The sequence below is a fragment of the Struthio camelus genome, chromosome 1 (assembly GCF_040807025.1).
Source record: "Struthio camelus isolate bStrCam1 chromosome 1, bStrCam1.hap1, whole genome shotgun sequence".
NCBI lineage: Eukaryota > Metazoa > Chordata > Aves > Struthioniformes > Struthionidae > Struthio > Struthio camelus.
In genome coordinates this window covers 191,192,466-191,213,613 of record NC_090942.1, presented here as the reverse complement: position 1 = coordinate 191,213,613, position 21,148 = coordinate 191,192,466, and the positions used below count along the sequence as shown (strand labels likewise).

Here is a 21,148-nt window from a genome sequence, read left to right as displayed (position 1 = left end):
CAGACAGGACCAAAGGACCATGGGTGAATAAGAAGCTCAGGAGCCAAGGTAGGGAGCAAGGTATCGAGGTGGGATTCATCCCACCTGATTGTAGGAGCCTGAACATGAGACATTGGCCTCTGAGCTTCGCTTAGTCAGCCTCAGTGACCTTTACACTCAGTGGAGAGAAATAGCTAAGTGATGCCAAAGTCAGGGGAGTGCCAGACTGGACTGACAAGGAAGTTTAGCAGTGATTCTGCCATATTACAGCTTCAGATGGTTTCATGTAATCCTGATGTTATTTAAACACAGGCTTCTCTAATTTTTCAGAACGCATTCCTGTAACTACAGTCACCTATATAAGGCCAGTAGCAAGAGTCTCCAGCAAAAAGGCATTTGCAAGTCAGTTTAGGTTGATATTGGAATCACTGATGCTCATTTTTGCATTTGACTGTTAAGAAAATGTAGTTTATTTTGCTTCCAGCCTATATTCTGACCTACGCATAAGTGTAAATTTGCTGTTTAAAACCCTTTTTGACTTTGATTTCTCATCCTGAAACGTTCACTTTCCACTCATCTTCTGCCAATGTCACCTTGGTGTCAGCTGCCTGGAGTTGTATTTGCCCCTTCCTGCTCTTTTACTGACCCTTTTACTTTACTGCTCCGGTTGCTTGGCTTGAGATAGCAACCAGTCATTACTGCTGCAGGTGTTTGAGACCTTTCTAAACACGGAAAAAAATAAAATATTGAATGATATTAAGTGAAAATGAAACACAACAATATGACAGATCACTGCAACATTCTTGAATCACAGTGGTGTTTTCCTTAAATCATTCTAATTTCACAAGGTCATCCATGCAACCTCTGTCTTATACTTGGGTAACCAAGGCCAGTACGGGGCCCAAGGCTATTTAGCGCAACACCAAGTCTTCCCTATAACCTGTTAATTTGGATGATCTCTGGTCAGTTAAAGCTGTCGCTGATTGAAATTCTGGACATCTGTGCTGCTGCCCGTTGCCATTTTTGATAAACCGCAGCAGGGTAAAAGGAAGAAAGTAGCATGGGCCTACTCCTCCGTTTACTTAATGTATCTTCAACAGCATTGCTCTGTAATATATCTATTACCAATCAATACTTGATATAATCTCAGTGAATAGTGCTGGAGCAAGCCCAAAAGCTTACATGGCATCCCTGTGCAGGTCTTCGGGTAAAAAGAGACGGTGAAAATACACGAGGAGAAAGCTCACATAGGAAGCAATATGGGAATGTGACTTGCAGGTCTGACTTTGTAATGCTGACATGGCAACCTCAGGTCCACCAGAGATACACAGCAGCCCTGGAAGAGAGCGTTTTTGTGACGAACGAATTGAGACCGCAGCGAAGGAGAGGGAGTGGACGTTTTCCACTATAACTGCACTAGCACTTCATGCAAACATGGATTCTGCGCTGCCTCCCCTGAAGTTAGCTGCTCATAGCAGGGCTGACGAGACCCGGAGCACGGATGAGGTTAACGAACCATGTCCTAAGCTGGTGAGAACCGGGACTACTCCAGTCTATAGAGGCTGAGGATCTGTGTTGTTACTGCTCTGTTTCTCCCATTGCGCTGGAGTGCACTGCCATAAGTGGCTGTAGATGGAGGACAGTGAAGGTATTAACTCCTCCACTGATCATTTACCTTCTGGCCTGAGAGATGAAAATCCAAAGCTGATTGTGGACATAGATGGTATACATGGACAGTATACACTATGGCTCATCACATAGCTTCACACCACACCTTGTAGAGCTCTATGGGGATTCAGGCATAATCCTGTTCTCTGTGCTCCCCTGAACTCACAGTCAGTGAGGCAATCAGCTCTGCTGCTCTGCTATTTAAGAAAGTCCAGACAGGACCAGGTTATCATTCTACTTTCCTTCCATCCCTGTGAAAAGGTGGGGAGGGAGGATATAACCCATCTCCACAAAACAAGGGTAAGGTGCTGGTCTGCGTATTTTCTCTCCCTATAGATGCATTAAGCAGACAAGGCAGGAGACCTCTACAAACTCAGGGCATTGTGATGGTTTTATATCTAATACTAGAGTAAAAAAAAAAAAAAAGCAGCTACTAGTCAACTAGTTACTAGCTAGTAGTTGATTAAGGGGTAGTCAGTTCTTATAGTTCTCATAATTTCTTTTCCTTCAGTAAAGGCCTGCTAAAGGTTTGTTTTCCTACTATGTATTTCCTACTACATATTTGAATGATTAATTTGCAAGGAATTCATCCAAAAATTCCTGTTAGTGTTCGTTATTACTCAGATAAGGAAAGGAGCAGCCCTTCATGGAATACAGTGCGTAGTCGGATGGTCCATGAAGTTCTTTGGTATTTCCCTTAAAACTTGAAAGCTATTTGTTTCCCAGCAGTAAGGATGCTTTTGAAGGAGAGCAGCTTTGTTACCTGGCAGCAGGGACCTGGTCTGCAATCAACATGGGCCTAAGTGCATGGGAGTGAGGTAGATATTGTTGGGACTGAACTGATCTATCCTTTTACCTTCTTTTGATTCAAAACCTCCATGTTGGGCAGTTTAGCTGCAGGCGGCGATGGCCGAGAAAGGGCAAAGCAAGAACACAGTTAACTGCTCCTTTGTCTATATGAAGACTAATTCTAGTCTTGAAATATGCTGTGGCTAGATTACACTTCCAGGTAGTAATGGAAAGTGCAAGTGCAAGTGGAAAGTCCTGCTGGGCTCGTGTGATTCAGGCCTATAGTTCAAGGTCTTGTCATTCATTGGTGAATTTTTCCCACATGTAATTCTAGAGTGAGCCTCTGGTAAAGACAGTGTTCATCTCATTAGCAATTCAATTTTTGTGACAGCCTTGCTAGAGCCCTTAATTTCTTGTGTTAAAACAACAAATGAGATGACCCAACTGTGATCTCTAATAGGTACCATGGGTCAGTAATCTTTCATTTGTTATAGTGCCTCTCACCCGAAGGACGGAGATGAAAATTTGCCCTCATAATGGCAAAAGCTGTAAATTAGTTTTATTTCACTATTAAATCTGGAAGCCTGAAAATTAGGATGACCAGCCTTTAGCTAGGAAGAAAATGTGTCAGCTCAAGGGATTTTCTGCATTAGGCAAATAGACAGCTCATTAAACAGTCACAGAAACCCATTAAACAGTCACAATGGCTATTTCCTGCCACCCCTAGCTTTACACTGAGTTGTGATTCTCCTGCTGCACTGAATTCAGTGGGATTTTTCAAGGCCTAGATGTCCAAGGCTGGCCCAGTCACCCTCGCTCCACTTCTAGTCAATGAAGAGAAGTAAACGTCTCCTGCAGAAGCTGCATGGTAATTTCATTTTATCCCGAAGCTGGGGAAATCCAAGACAGGGATGATGAATTGCTCTGGTGAGGTACATCTTTGTTACTAAGGTAGCTTCAGATGAGTAGCTCAGCTTGGACATGTTTACTTTTTAGATACATACATGTAGGTGAGACAAATCCCATCCAAAAGGTGGGACACAGGTCACAAGTGTCTCCTGCTAAATAGTGTTGGCCCTCTGCTTGCTGAATGATGGGACTGTGGCTTTACAGGTGTGGTGATGACATTCTGAGTTAGCATGAACTTACTGGGGGTTTGGAAACTGCAGGCTGAGACATCATTGCATGGGGGAAGGGTGGAAAGGGGGGCTCTGAAGGGTTTTAAGGATAGACAGAAGCTATGTTGACAGGGGCATAAAGGACCTCTGACCACTCACTGAGCAATTCATCTCACTAAGGCAGCACAGAACTGGCCTAGCAAATATATTTTTAAAAAGAGAATTATTTCCTGCCGGTTTACGGGGCCAAAGCAACTCCCCAAGGAGGTAGGGTGAATGCCAGTGGTAGAAGAGGAAGCAGAGGATAGAGGAATAGGAGTGTCTCTTTTTGCTTTCTCCTGAAACCTCTCCCCTACTCTAATTCACTGGAGCTTTTCCATTCTGCAGGAAACCAGAAACTGTAGGAGGCGAGACTACAGCCAGGATGTCCCTCCTCCTATATGATGGCCTGAGCCCCTGGGCCATGAGGCCATGCCCTCTCTCACACACATGCACCTGGCCCTGAGAGCATGTAATTAACCGGGGCTATACTTGAGTGTGAGAGACAAGGAGAAGCTCTTCCTGTGGTGTCCTACCACCGAGTCATCACTTTTCCCCCCTCCAGCCTGGCGGCCCTTTGGAAGAAGGAAAGGGGTCTGTCCTAGGAAAGAAAGGCTGAAATGCCTTTGATGGGCTGAAATGAGTGGTTTATCATCTAGTTCAACAACACGTCACGCAGAAAGCTCTATAAAAAGCTCTCTATAGGAAGCAGAAAATGCACTAAAAAGAAAACAAAAATTGAAAATTCAAACCCCCCAAATCCTCAAGACCCATAAGCATAACAGAATAGTTGTACAATTGTTCACTTGTACAATATGCAAGGTTTGGGATATTCTGCAGCTAGATGAGTTTATAAGAATGGGTATTAAGGTGCCTGCACAGGGAGGAACTGGCTGAAGTCAAAATACAAAACCTTCCCAAAAGACAAATGAGGGTTGGGGGTGTGGGGGGGGAACACCTAAGTGTGCAAGGAGAGCTTTGACTAACAAACGTGGCACCTCTGCTCTCCTCCCACAATACTACACTTGCACTGAAATAGGAAATCCAAGCACGGACAGAGAAACCAGAGCCGAGAGAAAGTCCGCAGTGCCTCTGCTCTCATAAGCAACCTGTGCTAATTGATTTTTGTCAACTCCTTCCCCAACTTTAAAAATAACTAGACCTCAAAAGCTGTGGCTTTGCTGGGTGATGGGCCAAGGACTGCCGGCTACCATCCAGCCTCGGGAAACAATGAACAGCACCGTTATCCCCTGGAGGCACTCCCCCTTGCCCATGGAGCGCGAGGGTGCAGGCACGGCCACATCCTATTTCTTGTAAGTCAGGGCAGAGGTAGCTGGTGTGGGCTGGGGAGGATGCCAGGGGGGGTCTTACCCCAAAAAAGCAGAGCCAGAAGAGGTACTATCTGGTGATGGGGACAGCCCTGACTGAGCTGAGTACAGAGACCAACTCTACCTCTCCTGGCTAGGGAAGACTATTTTATCTCAGCTCTGAGGCGTTTTGGCAAGCCAGGGTGGAAAAAACAAACACTGTTGCTCTCTGTGCTCTGTTACTTCTGTAAACTCAGGAGCTGTCAATCCCGTGCCTTTCCATGAGCATGCATGTTAACTAACAAGGCTTCAATTTTTTTTCTTTAACAAAACCCTTTAGACTTTCACGCTATTAATAGCGATAATTTTCTTGCTGTAGGTGGAACATTTTCTTCTCTGGCTAAACTGAGCCTTCTTTTCTGTTCCTTTCTTTCCACCTGCATCCTCCCCTTATGAAGATAACTTGTAGAAGAACTATTCTTCAAAAATTTGAGGGGGAGGAAGAAGAAGGATCAGGCTATGATTTGCACAGAATTAGAAGAAGAAATATTTGTGACATAAGCCAAATGTTCCCACGCAAATGTCCCTTTCCTTCTACAAAAGATGTATCAATGAAGTATCGGCATGCCTTACTAAAAAATTAAAAAATTCCCCAGATTGCAGTTTGGTTTTCATGCCTAAAGTTGATGGCTTACTTTGATTTTCTGGATGGTTTTCATTTTTTCCCTTTTCTTAAGATGGATTGCACAAGTTCAAGTCGTGCTCAAGCCCCGGTGAAATAATGTAGAATTTGGTTTTTCTGGTAACAAGAACTTATTCGTTCACCACCGCACTCTCTCTTTTGAAGAGAGGTAAATATCATGAAGTGAATGAGAATAAACTTTGCAGGAGACGTACTTGCACACACATCATTTCATTGTCATTTGTGCTCTGTGAAACAGCTGAGACCAGGGCCCTGCCTGCGCTAGGTGTTGCGCCTACCTGGAGCACAGGACAGTCATTGCCTGCAGGGCTTTCCAAGCAGGTTTGCCAGATGGGCTGAGGAAGGATATGAATCGAGGTGGTGAAGCACTCTTCCCTCTGGAAAGTGAGCCCATGTCCACAGAGTCCCAGATCTCAGCTTTCATCATTATGCCCAGGTAGTTTTTGCTAATCCTTATTCCTTGTGCAGCTGTCACATCATAGGTACCTGAGTCTTACCCAGCAGGGAGAGGGAGGTAGACATGACTTTAAGCCCCTCTTGCATTCTCCCAGACAAAGCCCTCAGGAGAAAGTCCTAATGTAATATTAGAAGCCTCTTAAAGCTGTTAGGTTGCTTTGTGATTACTGCAGAAACATAGGCCATAAGGGGGAAAGCCTGCAACCAGCTACAGCAGGAGCTGTGGGAAGGGAGCCAGTGCCAGCAGCTTTGCACGGCTGGCTCTCTCACCTGCTCAGCCTAGGTGGCCCCAGTCCAGGATCTCAGCTCAGCTGTGGACTGCCTGATGTGAACGCAATTCCTCATTCCCCTGTGACAGTTGCGGGAGTGGTGTGATGCAGCCTGTGCACCAGATCCATGGACAGCATGTGTGTCTGGTTGGGACGGGCTTTGAGGCATGGATCACACCATGAGAGCTTGCTGGCACACTTAGCAGCCACCACCTTATCTCCTCTCCTTCTAGAAGACCAGTAATGCTTGTGTCGTTGTTCAGCACTCCCGGGGTGTGTTCCTGAGAGAGCAGTTAGTGAATTGAAATGTCATATAATTGCGGTAGCTGGAGGTTGTCTGATGGAAGGGAAGCGTTTCTATTGTCTCAGAGTGGATTTGGTCTAATTATCTCACATGACACCAGCAAATCTGCTCTTCTCAGAGACATGCTGTTACTGTAGTAACTGGTAAATGAATATTGGATGATGAGTTATTAGAGCCAGTCTGAACTGGTAAGTTTATGAGCACAGTGGGCAATCATTTCTTCTTTTTTTTTCTTTTCCATATTAATTTTTTTCCTCAGCATGAATGCAAAACACAAAAGCAACAGGTCAGATATAGGGCTCTTGTGAACTCTGCCTCCCCTATCAGACAGAGCAGATGCAGCCTGGAACTGTTTTACCATTTAGCTTTTAATCAAAGCCCATAATGGTTCTGCACTTTGTTAAGTCTTTATATAAAATACAAAGTGGATAAAGGGTGAAGCAAATCTTTAGATCATTCTAAATTTTGGATTGGCTCTTTTTACATATGCAGGCTCTTCACCGTATCACTGAGAGCTGCAACTAGCTTTGCTTCAGGAGAGATCGGGTGAAAAGCAGTGGTTATGCACCACCCCTCTGGTGCAAGAACTGATAGTAAGTGCCTTGAGTTCCAATTCTTTCCCTGTGTCACCAGTGGGGATAACGTCTAAAGGCATCACCCTTACTTAAAACAAGACATAAAATTTCCATCTAGTCCAAAGAGAAGATGGCAAATATCTCCACGCCCAAACACATCAGCAGTTGCAAGGCAACACCAAATACTCTGTACTGTGGCACTGCATTGTGCCTGGTCCCAAAACGGAGCAAAGACAATTTAAGCTGAACATTAGGAAAAGTTTTCTGATGCTACTGTTATTGAAACTCTGATACAAGAGATCTCTAGGCAGGTGGCTGTGGCTACGGTACAGCACCCTGTAGTGCTTTTTAAGAACAAGATAGCCTGAAAGGTTAGGGAGAGCTCTGCAGAAGAGTGGATCAGTCTGACGGGAGGAGGTTTCCCTAGTTGCTGTAAAGGGTCCCCCTGCACCAAACTAGGGATGGAAATGTTCAGATTATATCTAATGAATATATTATGTTCAGATTTTGACTACCAGGAGAAGAGCAAGACAGGGTTTCAGGCCTGCAGCTGCCCGTACTTCCCATCTATGCTGCTAGTGTTAGCTGTCACTCAGGCTCTGGGATCTGGAGTTGCCCCCAGGAGCCGTCTGCATGTCAGCGAAGCTCTCCATGCTGGAGGCAGATTGTCTCCCAGCTCCAGACCGGCTCCGTCAGAAGGTGACTCAGAACTGAGACAACCTTGGTGTAGCTCTTCACTCAGGCAAAATGGCACAGGCGCAAGGAGTCTTGTGAGTTTTTTCATTAGCAACAGTAGAAGTTTGTTGTCCCCTTCTATTGTTCCTTAGTTTTAAAGGCCCTTCAAAATTTCTGAGAAGCCGCTGCTTCTGCAAGGAGATCTCAAACCCAAGCAGCAGAGATCAGAGAGGTGACGGGGATGAGTGTAGTGAGCACAAATGTGAGACAAAGTTGCAGGTGCCCTGCACTGCTCAAAGCTACTCTGGACACTACAAGCATGTCTGATCCTATTCATTCCCGCAGTCACCATCTCTATGAGATCTACTCCATTTACTCAAAGCTAGGTTATCTTTTTTCTATTGTCACAGAGCTTAAATCTAAGATTCATCCTTGATTAAGCCCTTAGAGTAGGCACAGGGGCAGTTACCCTAATGTAGCTGTTATACATGAACTTTCCAACCAGCCAGACCTCTGCAGATCCAAATGCGTCCATTTTATCTCTATGTTTTCCATGTTTATTTTGGCTAGGATATACCTGTGACAGATGCTCCACAGAAATTGCCTATGTATGTATATAGTTTTGCTTTTATATATTCAAGGTAAATTATTCCTCAGAGAAAGCACAGAAAATGATCTCAAGTTAGCTACAGAATAAGACCATGCAGAAAGACAAACACAGCAACCAAACTGATTTAAATGGGGATTTTGCGGGGGATGTCTATGTCCACGGCCCATCTGCAGTTTTGGTTGAGGATTAGGAAGACGGTGCATCTCCCCTCAGCCTGAAACACAGGCGGTGCGTCTCAGAGGGCAGTGCTAAGGGGAAGTTTCAGTGTCCTCCTGCTTGGGGTGGGAATGGGTTATTGAATTGTGGATTAAAAGCAGAAGGCAGAGAACATAACCCCATATACACACCTGCAGTGTCTATGCCTGAGTCTCCCTCACAAGCCATGTACGAGGCCGAAATGTTTTAGTATGGATCCTCTTTATGTTTCATTATAATTATATTATTTCTAATGTATTGAAGTTTGTCAAATGTCTTGATATTTTTCTCTTGCACTTCAAGACTACATGACAGTTTATGTTGGAAACTCTTCTTTTTGAAAAGCAAGCAGGGGGTGTTTTGAGAATTTGAGAATAATGTCTTTCTTTCCATCTGGAATACATTTAAAATATGTCAACATATTTTTGTTACATCTGTAACTACTGCCAAAAACAATTTTTTTCCCCCGAAACAACTCTGAAAATTTGTGGTCTCCTCTAAAATTCAGATTCCTCTTTGACACATAGAAGTATGGTGCTATAGCGTGGACAGGACCTAAAACAGCATTTTCTCTGTGTATGCAGAGGTGTGTCATTAGCATGAGAAGAGCTATTAACACATCCCATGCGCTGTGTTACCCAGTCATGCCTGATTATGTTGCAAAGCGAGATTAGCAAAATGAGCTTGAAGTTGGACTCTCACTGCCATTTAATAGTGGGGAAAACAATTATTTCCTCTGCCAAAGCTGCGGCTATTGTTCACTGCTTAAGAAATTCAGCTGATGCCTTCATAATGAATAGGATTTTGTGTAATTAAAATTTTAAATAAATCCCCAACATGAGACCTGGCTTGGACTTCTTAATTTCGGATATGAAAGTACAGCTTTTGACAAAAGAAGTTGAGGGTTCCCCCCTCCCCGGCTCCTTCTCTTTTCTTTCATTTCAGAGATTTACAAAATCTCATTAGCATACTAAAAACAGCAGAAGAGAAATTAAATGAAGACCACAATTAAAAGACTGACTAGTTTGTTCGTGTTTTTTTACTTTATCGTTCTTTGGAGCATCAGTCTCTGCGTGGTGGGTATAAATAGCATGTAGGCGCTAGTGGGTGGTAAAGCTTTTATGAGGCAGAAAGAAGCTGAGAATTATAAAATTGTTGAAGTCAGTTTCCATACAGATGAAAAGAAGGGATTGTGCCCTGAGAAGCCAGAGAAGAGGAGGATGGCAGTAAGAAAAGATATATGAGTAGCACATTGCACACACAAAGCAAAAGCCTTTTTTTTTTCAGCAGAAACTCCAAAAGTCGCTGTGAAGCTCTTGCCAAGAGGCATCTGCCATGGGTAGGGGGCCAAGGTGGGACCTGGGACCTTTCCACCCTCTTCTGCACGCCTGGACACACTCTCACAAAATTGCAGGCCCAGGGCCCTCTTACCTTCTTTCCACGTGCCGGCAAAACAGTTAACGGCTGGAAACTGTAGGATGTGGCTATAGAAATCCTCAGACTCTGGTGTCCCCAAAGCCAAAAAGCATCAAGATCTCATGGCACATTTCACGGCTGCTCTCCTACAGCCGGGGTAGCTGTGTCCCTTGTTACAAAAGATGGAAGGTATGTAGAAATGAGAAAAGCGATGGCAGGTCGGAGGGCAATGTAGCGGGGGATATCGCATTACCCTGGAGAACTGGACTCCATTCATGCCTCTGCCTGACAAGCCCCGTGTGATGCTAAAGTCCTTTATAGCCAACTGCTCATGGATGGCTGCCAGTCATTTGATCTCTGCTCAACCTAAACCTTGAGTTGCTCAACCTAAAGCCTTAGATCTGATCACTTGTAGCTGCATCTAAGGTTGATGAAGGCTGTGTTTGGAAGATATCAAACGCTCTATGAGGCAATTTTACTCTGAAAAATCAAGTGTTGTGTGATATAAGCTGAACAAGTAGATATGATCAGTATATTTCGATCTTTAATCCCTCTGTGCCTCAATTCTTTGTCCCTAAATTGAGAAATAACGCTGCCATTATACTTTAGCACATCACAGGTATCAACAGATGTCTGTGATGCTCCAACAGATGCAGCCACAGGCATGAGCTCCACAGGAAAAAAAAAAAAAAACAGGACAAAGTGAACTCCTTTCTAAGCGAACTCCTTTCTCCTCAGAGCCAGTTTTAAAAAATAGTCAGGTCTCAAAACGCTCTCAAATTTGGGACTATTTTTACAAGGACAGGAAAAATAAGCTTGTTTTCAAAATGCATGGGCTTCCCCACCACCACCAAATTCCACCCTCAGAGTCTTTTTTTAAATAAAAAGGGTATCGGAATGTTTTAGCCTGGATAAAACAACACATTTTCCCCCACTGTGTTATCCTCAGAAACATCCAAACCAGGTCAGCAAGTGCTATGACTCTATATATAAATATACGTGTGTGTGCCTGTGTGGGTGCATATATAATTTAATATGCATTAAATGTAATGCATGTAATTTAATATGCATTAAAGTTAGCCTGAATCAGCTACCCATTATGAAAGGTGTCACCCCAAACATCTTAAGTTTTACAAAGTTATGCACAATAGGAACCCGGATCTTAGAATGGGAACAACCTTATCTGACAGCACTGTTAGCACAGGTAGGTAGTGGTGGGTTTGTAATAGCAGGGGTGAGCAGAGCCCTTCCTAGTCCCCGGCTGTCACTGAAGTTGTGAACAAGCAGCGTGAGCATCCAGAGCGGTGCTCAGATGTCCTCCATACAACCTTTTTTCCCAAAATGGGACGTTTAGGGACCTCGCACCATAGATAAAATAGAGTGTAATAAGCCCCCGGAGTCAAAGTGTCAAGTGTTTATATTTAATAAATTTGATTTGAATATGCTTAATCTGAAGTATAGTTCTAGGCTGGCAGAGAGCAAAAGGGAGAACATTCATTCATATGGGACTTTGAAACCAGAAATCACTGATAAAGGAGGAAACGATAGATGAACAACACGCAATCTCAGCCATTGAAGGAACTGGGAATTGCATGAGAATTCACAGAGTTTTATCTACTTTAACTGACAGAGCGAAACACTGGAACAAGTTCCTACTAGGGCTCCTATAATTCAGCAAAAAAGCTCTGGCTGAGGAGGAAAGGATTTGGACCCACAAAAAGAGCAGATGCAGATTCCCTCTCAGCGGATCAGGGTGTACAAAAGCTGGATGGGGTAGAAAGTAAAAGTACTGTCTCCTGGTTAGAGCTGGCTGTCATGTCTGACATGTCTGTCAAGCTTTATGACCATCTCTGCCATTTTATGCATGACCCCATTCAAAAGCTCCACTTTGATGGCCTTCAGACTACACCATTGACTTCCCCAAGCAAATAGCCAGGGCCATGGGTGAATTAATGAGTGTTTGCAAAGTTGCATGTGATCAACCAACAAAACACACTTACGCAAATGTAAAGCGACTGGAAAAGGATGATAATTCACAGCACTTGCTTTCCTGCCAGATGCCCTTATCGATTGGATAGAGAGCGAGCAGTTGTCCTCACTCGTAAGGATGCTCTCCTCAGCATGCAGTGCAGTGTTCGCAAACATATAAAAGGCTGATTTTTTGCACATTACATACATTGCTGTAAGTAACTGACTCAAACATCTAGACTCCATTTATAACACTGGGGAACACTGGAAATCGCGGAATGGTGACGTTTAAGTACTCCTTCAAGGAACTTAGCAGAGGTCCTTCTTCTGAGACACGGTGGTGCAGTTCACCCTCTTCATACACCGCAGTCTCAAGGTCTGAGATCTCTCCCAGGAGAGATAAGCAACAGAGAATTCAGGGCTCGAGGGACTCATTTGGGAGCTGGCCCCTGCATGTCCTGTGAGATGGGCGGTGCTGCCTTCCTTTACACTACTTGCACCATAGTTGACCTAAAGTGTTCACCAGCTAAAATATACAAGGTGTCCCTATTTATGAATGAGGAGCAATGCCAAAGCTCTCTCTTCCAGGTGGATGCCCCAACTGTGGGGGCAGGGGCATACTTATATCTTCTCCACCCCTTGTTGGCCCTGCCATTCTTGAGTTTGGGGGTTCACAGTGACCTGGAGTCAGTATAAGTCCCTACTTGTCTCCCACATCCTGCATGTGACTGAGGAATTCCCAAGGGAATACGGGTTTGGATCCTTTTCTAGGAGAAAAGTAAACAGCACACATGGATTTTCTAGATTTACTAGAACTTTTCATAATTTTGCTAGATGGACTAGTGAGCCCTAAGCCTTCCCAGTAGGATAAGCCAGCACAGTGCACTCTTGTGTTTCCTGTGATATGGTTGTAGCTATGCAGGTGCACAATCCCATTTCTCACTTGCTGCTGCATCAGAGGTTAATGAAGGCTGCATTTGGAAGATACCAAGTGCTATATGAGCAATTTTGCTCTGAAAAGTTGTGGGTTGTGTGATGCAAGCTGACCAACTAGATATGGTAGGTACATTTGGATCTTTAATCCCTCTGTGCATCAGTTCTTCATCTCTCCCATTTCTCACTTTGGCCAGGGCTGCTGACACCTTCAAACAGGATTACTGACGTGTTTTTAATGAAAGGAGTAACAGCTGTGCTTCTGTAAAGGGCCTGGCATTGTGCATATGCTTTAGAGATGCTCTGTAGCTTGCGTGTGACAGGATTTACATGTTCCTGTGTTCGGTGCTGGGCTCATGTTCCAGCTACGTGTTCCAGCTCTGCCTGGGTGTGGAGGCACAGAGCTGGACAGCTTGGGAAACTATCTGCCAAACAAAGAGGCCTTCTCTGAGGTGGGGCATCTTCAGGGTCAGACAGCAGCCGTCAGGGCAGTGCGACTTTCATTACACCGATGAACATAGGCGCCGAGACTGGGGAAGGGGACACTAAAACAGGGCAGAGGAATCGTGCCCCAGAAGGTCTGAAATGTCAACTCAAGAGGGAGCCAGTGTGGCTTATCAGATATAGGTGTCTAGCAAACAGCATCTACCTATAGGTAGGTAGGATGATAGGATGTCTACCTCCGAAACTAGCTAGTGGTAATCCTGACCCTGCGGTCCACCCATAGCCTGGTTGTACTGCTCAGCTCCTTTACCAGATCTACCCTTTGACCTTCCCCTAGCTTTCTATTGAATCACCGGTGGCCAGAGGTGTAACAATAGTAAGGAGCCACAGGTTTACACCTGTGTGTGAAGAGGTGTCCTCTTCTCTCTCCCCTGCTACGTTGTCTCCAATATGATACTGAGAAGCACCCTATGGCAGTATAACTCCCTCCTGTCTGAAATGGGCTGCTCTTCTCCTTAGCTGCAAAGCAGAAGATCTGCCTCCAAGGATGGGGTCGATCCCACCTGCATTTTGAGAGTGATGTCCAGAGAAATGTGCTTTTGATCTATTTTGGGATGAACTGAATCGCAGTCTCGAGGTCTTCATGGGCTATAAAAGGAGGTGATGCTCCGACTTAGCAGTCTACTTCTCAGATGTCAAAGTTAGAACGGATGAATGGTACGTAGAGCAATTTGTCCACTTTTTAGAAGAAAGTCTGTAGAAAGCCTGAAGCAGGCCCCAGAAGCCATGCATCCCAGGTCCAAATATAAGCTTTTTTTTTTTTTATTATTCCTGAAAAATACATCAGGTATTTATAAACCTATTCTTTGCAAAATGAATTATTCTTACAAAGAATTACACTATAATAAGTCACATCATTAAAGGAAGATTGTTCTGTGAGCAGCAGAGCCTGGTTTCCTGTGGTTTTGTGTCTCGTGGCTGGATTATCTTTTGTCTAATGAAGAGCACTCCGACTGAAGCCTTTTCTCCTGTTCATAAAGGCACTGTCTCATGTGGATTCTCTGGTGTCTAATAATACTCAAGCTGCAGTTGTTTATGTTATCTCATATCTGACAATGTATTTTTGCCCATGCGGTAAGCTATTCCTCTCTGGAGACCCAAAAGGGTAATCCTTCTCCAGCCTGTGCCACTTTTCACAAAACTGAAAATTAATATCTTTGAGACTTCTATCACACTGTTAAATTTGACTGAAATCAGCCAACAGGCTAAAAGATTATTGAGAAAAGAATTGGACTGGCAGAACAACATTATAAACCTAATTTTATTAGGCAATTAGTTTACAGATGATGAAAAGAAAACATTGGAGCAGATTAAATACGGAAAAAATGCCCCAGAATATTTATTTAAACATCTATATGTTTGATGTGATCATTTTTATGCCTGTTTTGCATTTCAATTTTATAGGTTCAATTCATAATTAAATGCAAAAGAACAGCAAAGGCACCGTATCCCAACAGTCAGGCTTACACCTCAAAAGTGTAAGTGAATATTCAAATAATAGATCCTCTGGACAAGGAAATTTTTAAATATTTCTGTCAAAATATTACAAAATTTAGAGTTTAGAAAAAGAATATTCAAAAATTCAGAAACTAGATTTTGAGGATTACTCTCACCTAGTCAGAGAATAAAAATAGACCATGTGGTGTGTGCTGGAATAGCAAATATTTGGAGCAAACCTGAACAGAAGAAATTCAGACCAAAAATCCTTTGCTGAAATGATTCATGAAAACGTTTCAAAAATGTAATGTGCTGAAGGGAACTGTGATTTATTTTCACACACACACACACACACAAAATCACAAATGAAGGAAAGAAGTGAGATCCACTGACTAAATTGTTCGTTGCAATTTATTTTCCCAGCTCCTGAGCCATTGAAACAAGATTGTCATAACATGATTTTCGGAGAGACTTGTATTTTCTTACCTTGAATGCAGTTCAGATGGATGAGCTACCACTGTACTCCATGCTAGGGTACCTTATCAAATTAGGAGAATGCATTTTTAAATTCAATTACATCCTCAGTGGAGATGGTTTCTCTGACTCTGGTAGTCTTTGGAGGGGAATTATACACAGTCTATAAAGCTTCACATTTCAAAATCTCATTTTCAATGTTATTCAAGAGGTTAATTTAAGATTCATCTTCCAAAAGAGGAGTTAAATAAAATGGATAGAAGGCTGGAACTTGTCGAGTGGCTGAGACGTTTATCAGCTTGTGAGTATGAGTTCATTAGTTTTAATTAGTATAATCACTAATGTTGCATTAACAGTTTGGTGAGAGAAAGTAATTGCTCACACCCACTGTATTAGATTGGGAGATTAGAATTATTTTATGAGGCAATTAGCATTTCAGGGATTTTCTTAAAAGGCTTTTACGATCTGCCATGCCGGTAGCCTCCTTCACCAAAAGAGTTTAAATTAGCCATAACTTTCATCCTAATGGATGCAAAAATTAATGTAGAATTAAGAGGGAGCCAGACCTCTCCAGCAGTCCCACCACGATAAGCAGGCAGCGAAAGCCACAAACCTCGATTAGTTTATAATGACCTGCTTTACTTCCCAGATAATGTGAGTCATTTATCAGTCCTCGATTCATTATCTCTGTTTGGAAAACTGATACTCCTGAATTTTATACAGCAAAATAAACAAAAATGAGGTGAAAAAAGTAGAACAGTAACATAACAGTTTGAAGTAATAATTTTCCAACTAAAAAGCTACATGGTTCAATTATAGTGCTTAAATAGTCTACTATTCCTTATATCAAATGTCAGAGGAAATAGAAATGTTGCTGTTTGACACCCGATCTATTAGGAAGAACCGCGCACATAGCAACATGCATAACCCCGCCTGGCTGTGGTGTCCCCCAGACAGCCGAATGGAGATCCAGGACTTAACAGTCCTGGCTGGCAAGAGACCTCTGCTCGTTTAAGGATCGAGACAGTTCACCCAAGAGATGGCCTTCCAAAATGTCGTGGAAAGCAAAAGTACAAGTCGTGAGGGGAAAAAATGGTCGCAGTAAGAAAACTTTCTCTACCATGTCAGAGCTGTAATGAATGGCATCCAGACACCCATAGAAAGATGTGACAACATAAAATTTGCAACACGTCTAGCAGCTATTGTACTGGATTATGTTTTTCTCCAGTGAAAACCAACTTCTGCTGCACATAAGTGTCGGTGAGAGATAGGCCTTTGGATCTCATCACCTACAGACTCCAGTAGGGCCTAGTAAAGTCCCATATCCACTATGACTTTGGATATGGCAAGGAGAAGGTTGTTAGATGTTAGATCCTTAACGCTGTTCCCCTTGTTTTGAGTACATATATTAAAATGAATAGACATGGGGCAGAAAATCTTAAATCACAACTTTAAGGTTATTTGCTTCCAAGGTAGAGATTGACCATTAGCAGTAGATTTTCTGATTTTTTGTGTTTCTGCTGGTTTGTGAATACCTGCACTGGTGGAAGATGAGAAAACAAGGGTTGGGCCTCAGGTACCGAATTACCACTTGCACAATTGCCCCCTGCTCTACTCCCTGTGGGGTACTCACCACACCGTTCACTGCAGGTATTGGTGGTGGAAGTAGCCCTAGAGCCTGCAGTGCATTGGGATACAACCCCTGCACCTCTTAGATCTTCTATTCCAGGCTGCGCCAAAGCAGACATCCCACGGTTATGCTCAGTTTGTATTTTCAAGCTGTCCTTTGCAATCACCTGTGTAGAAACTTACTATACCTTTTGAGGAAAGATGCTGATGTAATTACAGGGTTTCAACAGGCAGGGCTGATGTATGGGCATAAAAGCCTCAACTTATCCCACCTAACCACAGTGCTTAAGTCAGAAACCCATAGTAAACTGTAATCACTCTCACTTGAGTATCAGGTGAATTTCCTAAATTTTCCTAAAACATATATTTAAGTAAATATTTATACACACACACACGTACATATATTCACATATATGTGTATATATGTATATATATATATATATATGTACATCTATACATATACTGTTACTTCTTACACAAAAATATATCTTTTCCTATAAACGTCCTCAAAGGAGTTCAGAGGGAGACAATGTCCTCCTACATTTATGTGCTTAAAATTCAGGTGCAACTGGACAGATTGGATCTCAGCCTTAGTCACGTGTGCCTACCAGCAGCGCCCCATCTAGGAGGCGAATTACTCCACCTAAGAACCAAATCAACCCCTCAAAGTGCCTGCCTGCCTCTATTGACTGCACAGGCAGTCTAAAGTAAACAGATTTATGTTTCATATGGCTGCGGTAAATGCTTAAAATTAGGTAGGATGAAGCATGACCATCATGCCTGTGCCTTAGGGTGTGTCTATGCGTAGAGTCATTGCAGGAGAGCCGTTATTCTTCCTGAACAACATTACGTGTGCATTTGCTTTAGGTTGAATAAGACATACTAGTTTCTCTTCAACAACATCCACCTGATAGAAACAGAGTGGTTTGTTTCCTAGTCCTCACGTGAAGCCTTTCTGCAAGAGCTACTGCATTTTCAGTTAACCACCCTACCTTAATCCAAATTAACTTTTGTGTAAGATTGTCCTAAAATTGCCATCTATCCACCTTTGAGAACCATTTCAGATTTATGGAGGAAAACACAATTAGGTAACAAATCCATTGAGGGCATCTTATATGCTAAAAATTGACTTTTATATCACAAATTATATGTGTTATAAAGCATATTATTTCAGGAAAAATGCCTCTATTTGATAGTGTGTTTCATTAAAGAGTAATAAAGCTATACATATTTCATTTCCTTGTTCTGAGCTGCAAGAGCTGTAACTATATAAAATGCTCCATGCTGTCCTTGTTTTGTTGTGCTTTTTTTATTTTTAATCAGATTTTTCGCTCTGAACTAATGAAATTGCTCTTTAAGCACATACATCACTTTCATTTAAAGTGACATATCAAGGCTCAGCCAGTTTCTCTCCTCCTGGAGAACAAGGCAACTGCCAGCACCTTTGCTGTGCAAACCCTGGCCTGGATTGCCCTGGTCTCAGTCTGATTTCAAAAGCGATGCGTTCCTGACGGTCCCACCGGTGTCATTTAGGTGGGATTTCAGTTGACCAGCTTCTGTTGGGACTGCACCTTCTATATATCTGCACCAGTTCCTTGTTCACCAGCTATCACACGTCATTTCTCTCTTGTAGTATGTGTCGAACCGCTGCACAGCTGCCCAGGCGTCCACGGAGCAAGACGGCCTTCCTCCCTGCCACCACCACGAAGCGGTGCATGACCCCCAGCTGGTGCCTTGCACGTGTCCGCTCTTCTCTTGCCAATGGGAAGGGCACCTGGAGGTGGTGGTGTCGCATCTGAGACAGATGCACCGCATTAACATCCTTCAGGGGGCAGAGATTGTCTTCCTGGCCACGGACATGCACCTGCCTGCACCCACAGACTGGATCATCATGCACTCTTGCCTTGGCCACCAGTTTTTGCTGGTTCTCAGGAAGCAGGAGAAGTACGAAGGTCACCCTCAGTTCTTCGCCACGATGATGCTGATCGGCACGCCGACCCAAGCTGATAACTTCACCTACCGGCTCGAGCTCAACAGGAATCAGAGACGCCTTAAGTGGGAAGCGACCCCCAGATCAGTACTGGAGTGTGTTGACTCTGTCATTTCGGACGGGGATTGCCTTGTGCTGAACACTTCCCTGGCTCAGCTCTTTTCCGATAATGGAAGCCTAGCAATAGGAATTGCAATAACCACCAGCAAAGTGCACCATGCTGAGGCTGAAATATGAGAGAGAAGAGGAAGAAGAGGAGGAGGAGGAGAAATACGGTGCTTCAGCTGCCTTGTGAGAGCCAGAACTTGTAGACTTTTCGGGGGGGGTCTCAGGTCTTTTATGGTATTTAGTACTCATCCACAGTGGGCATTATGTAAACATCCTGTGGTCACAGTCTCTGTGTAATGTATTTACTGTTTTGTTAATACAATTTTATGAGAAATTTTAAAGAGGCTAATCAATTTATTGCCGCCCTCCAAGCAACACTGCTCAGCCTTTTGAGTTGACACTGCTCTCATGGAAGGTGCTCCTGGGGTGACTCACAGAGACCTTTGGTGTGAATATGCTATGAAAATGTCTTTCCTTCATTGTCTGCCTAATTGCCTGGTATTAAGGAGGCTTCCGTGCCTGAAATAAGGTAAAATATTCCACTAGGGGATGGAAGCACCCGAGTTGCAGCAGCTTCGTCGATCGCAAGGAACTTCAGAGAAAATGGTGCACTGCGATGAATTGACCTCAGATGAACTGAATTGCAGCAGACCTCAGACTATCTGAGGATGTCTGTGACTCCTCTCCCTCCTTCCCTTGGCACTGAGTGCTTACCTCCCCATGCTTTTTTTTTCCTTTCTAGCAATAATGATTTAACTTTTATACTGTAGTCATGACGAAGCCCTCTGATGAACAGCAGTGCCTACCCCAGGGAGCTCACAGTTTCAAAGCTCCCTTCATCTTCAGAGGATGAGGAAGCAACGTTCACCGCCCAGATAACGAACTCTCCAGAAGAAAAATTCACCACCTTCACAAATCTCCGCTCAGCTGGGGCCTAGGAAGCCTCATCCTGCAATAAATCACCAACTACAGCTAGAGGGCAGACACTAATGATTAAATTGTACTCTTGTATCAAGATGGGGAGTGACAGGCTTGGTAGATGGTCTAGCCCCCAGGATGTAGATCACCCATAATCAGTCCTCAGGCATTCACTTTTTTAGCTTCTATTTCCCTAAACATCCAAAAAGAGTTTTTCAGAAAATAAAATATCAGGAAGGTCCCAAGCTGCGTATTGAACTTGCTGTTGAATTCTGGGCTCCTTAGCCCCACAGCTTCTGCTGGTAAATGCTGACTTAAAACAGGGACAGCTAGAACATCTATCTGCAAATTGGCTATGAGATTTGAAACATTCTCCTTTAAAAATGACATCAGTTTGTTTTCTTCTATTTACCTGGGAGGTGAGGATTATCCCTTTGTATTGCTGGGGGTGGTTCACAGACACCATGGGTCACAAAAAGGCATGGGCTCCTGTAAGAGCTCTTCTCTTGGATGGCTCCTCGGGGAGACAGAGATACGTGCTGGCCCTCTCCCGGCATTCGGTCCCATCTGTGGTCAAGAACATTTCCTCAGTAGCAAATATCAGCAGTGAAATCCCACTACAGCAGAGTGATGAATTAAAAGAGAGGGCTCTGCTAGAGAAGTGAATGTGACAAAGCCTGGAAAATTGTCTTTTCCTGGTTTCCCTTTTGCCCGTGAGTAGCTGTGGCCTGTCTGTTACCCAAACATTGAGCAATTCTCTGAGAAACTGCCAGGTAGGTTGTGTCAATTAGTAGTCAGAGAGACAGAGGCTAACTGCCTAAGCCCCTTAAAAAAAAAAGAAAAAGAAAGAAAGAAAGAAAAGAAAGGGGGGAAGCTATTAAGAACAGGACAGTCAGTCCTTTAGCATTTAAAAAGGAATCTCACTGTAGCTACCTCTGGGAAGAGAAAAGCACTGATGCTAATCTCTCTCACCTGCTGCTCTCCTGGGATTTATTGTAAACTGTGCATGAAATAAAGCAAATTTCAATTTTTCCAGGATGAATGCTATGGAGGCATGCATCTGAGTTGCAGGCGCACCTCATCG

At 43.5% G+C, this 21,148-nt stretch overlaps 1 protein-coding gene across 1 annotated transcript in view; it reads left to right on the top strand.

Annotated features, from left to right (window-relative positions):
- Positions 1-20,896, top strand: part of SIAH3 (siah E3 ubiquitin protein ligase family member 3) — a 49,103-nt gene extending 28,207 nt beyond the window's left edge. The window contains exon 2 of the mRNA XM_009682790.2: positions 18,682-20,896. Coding sequence (XP_009681085.1) covers positions 18,682-19,275 — 594 coding nt within the window. The 3' untranslated portion in view covers positions 19,276-20,896. The remainder of the gene's footprint in view (positions 1-18,681) is intronic.
- Positions 20,897-21,148: the final 252 nt, after the last annotated feature.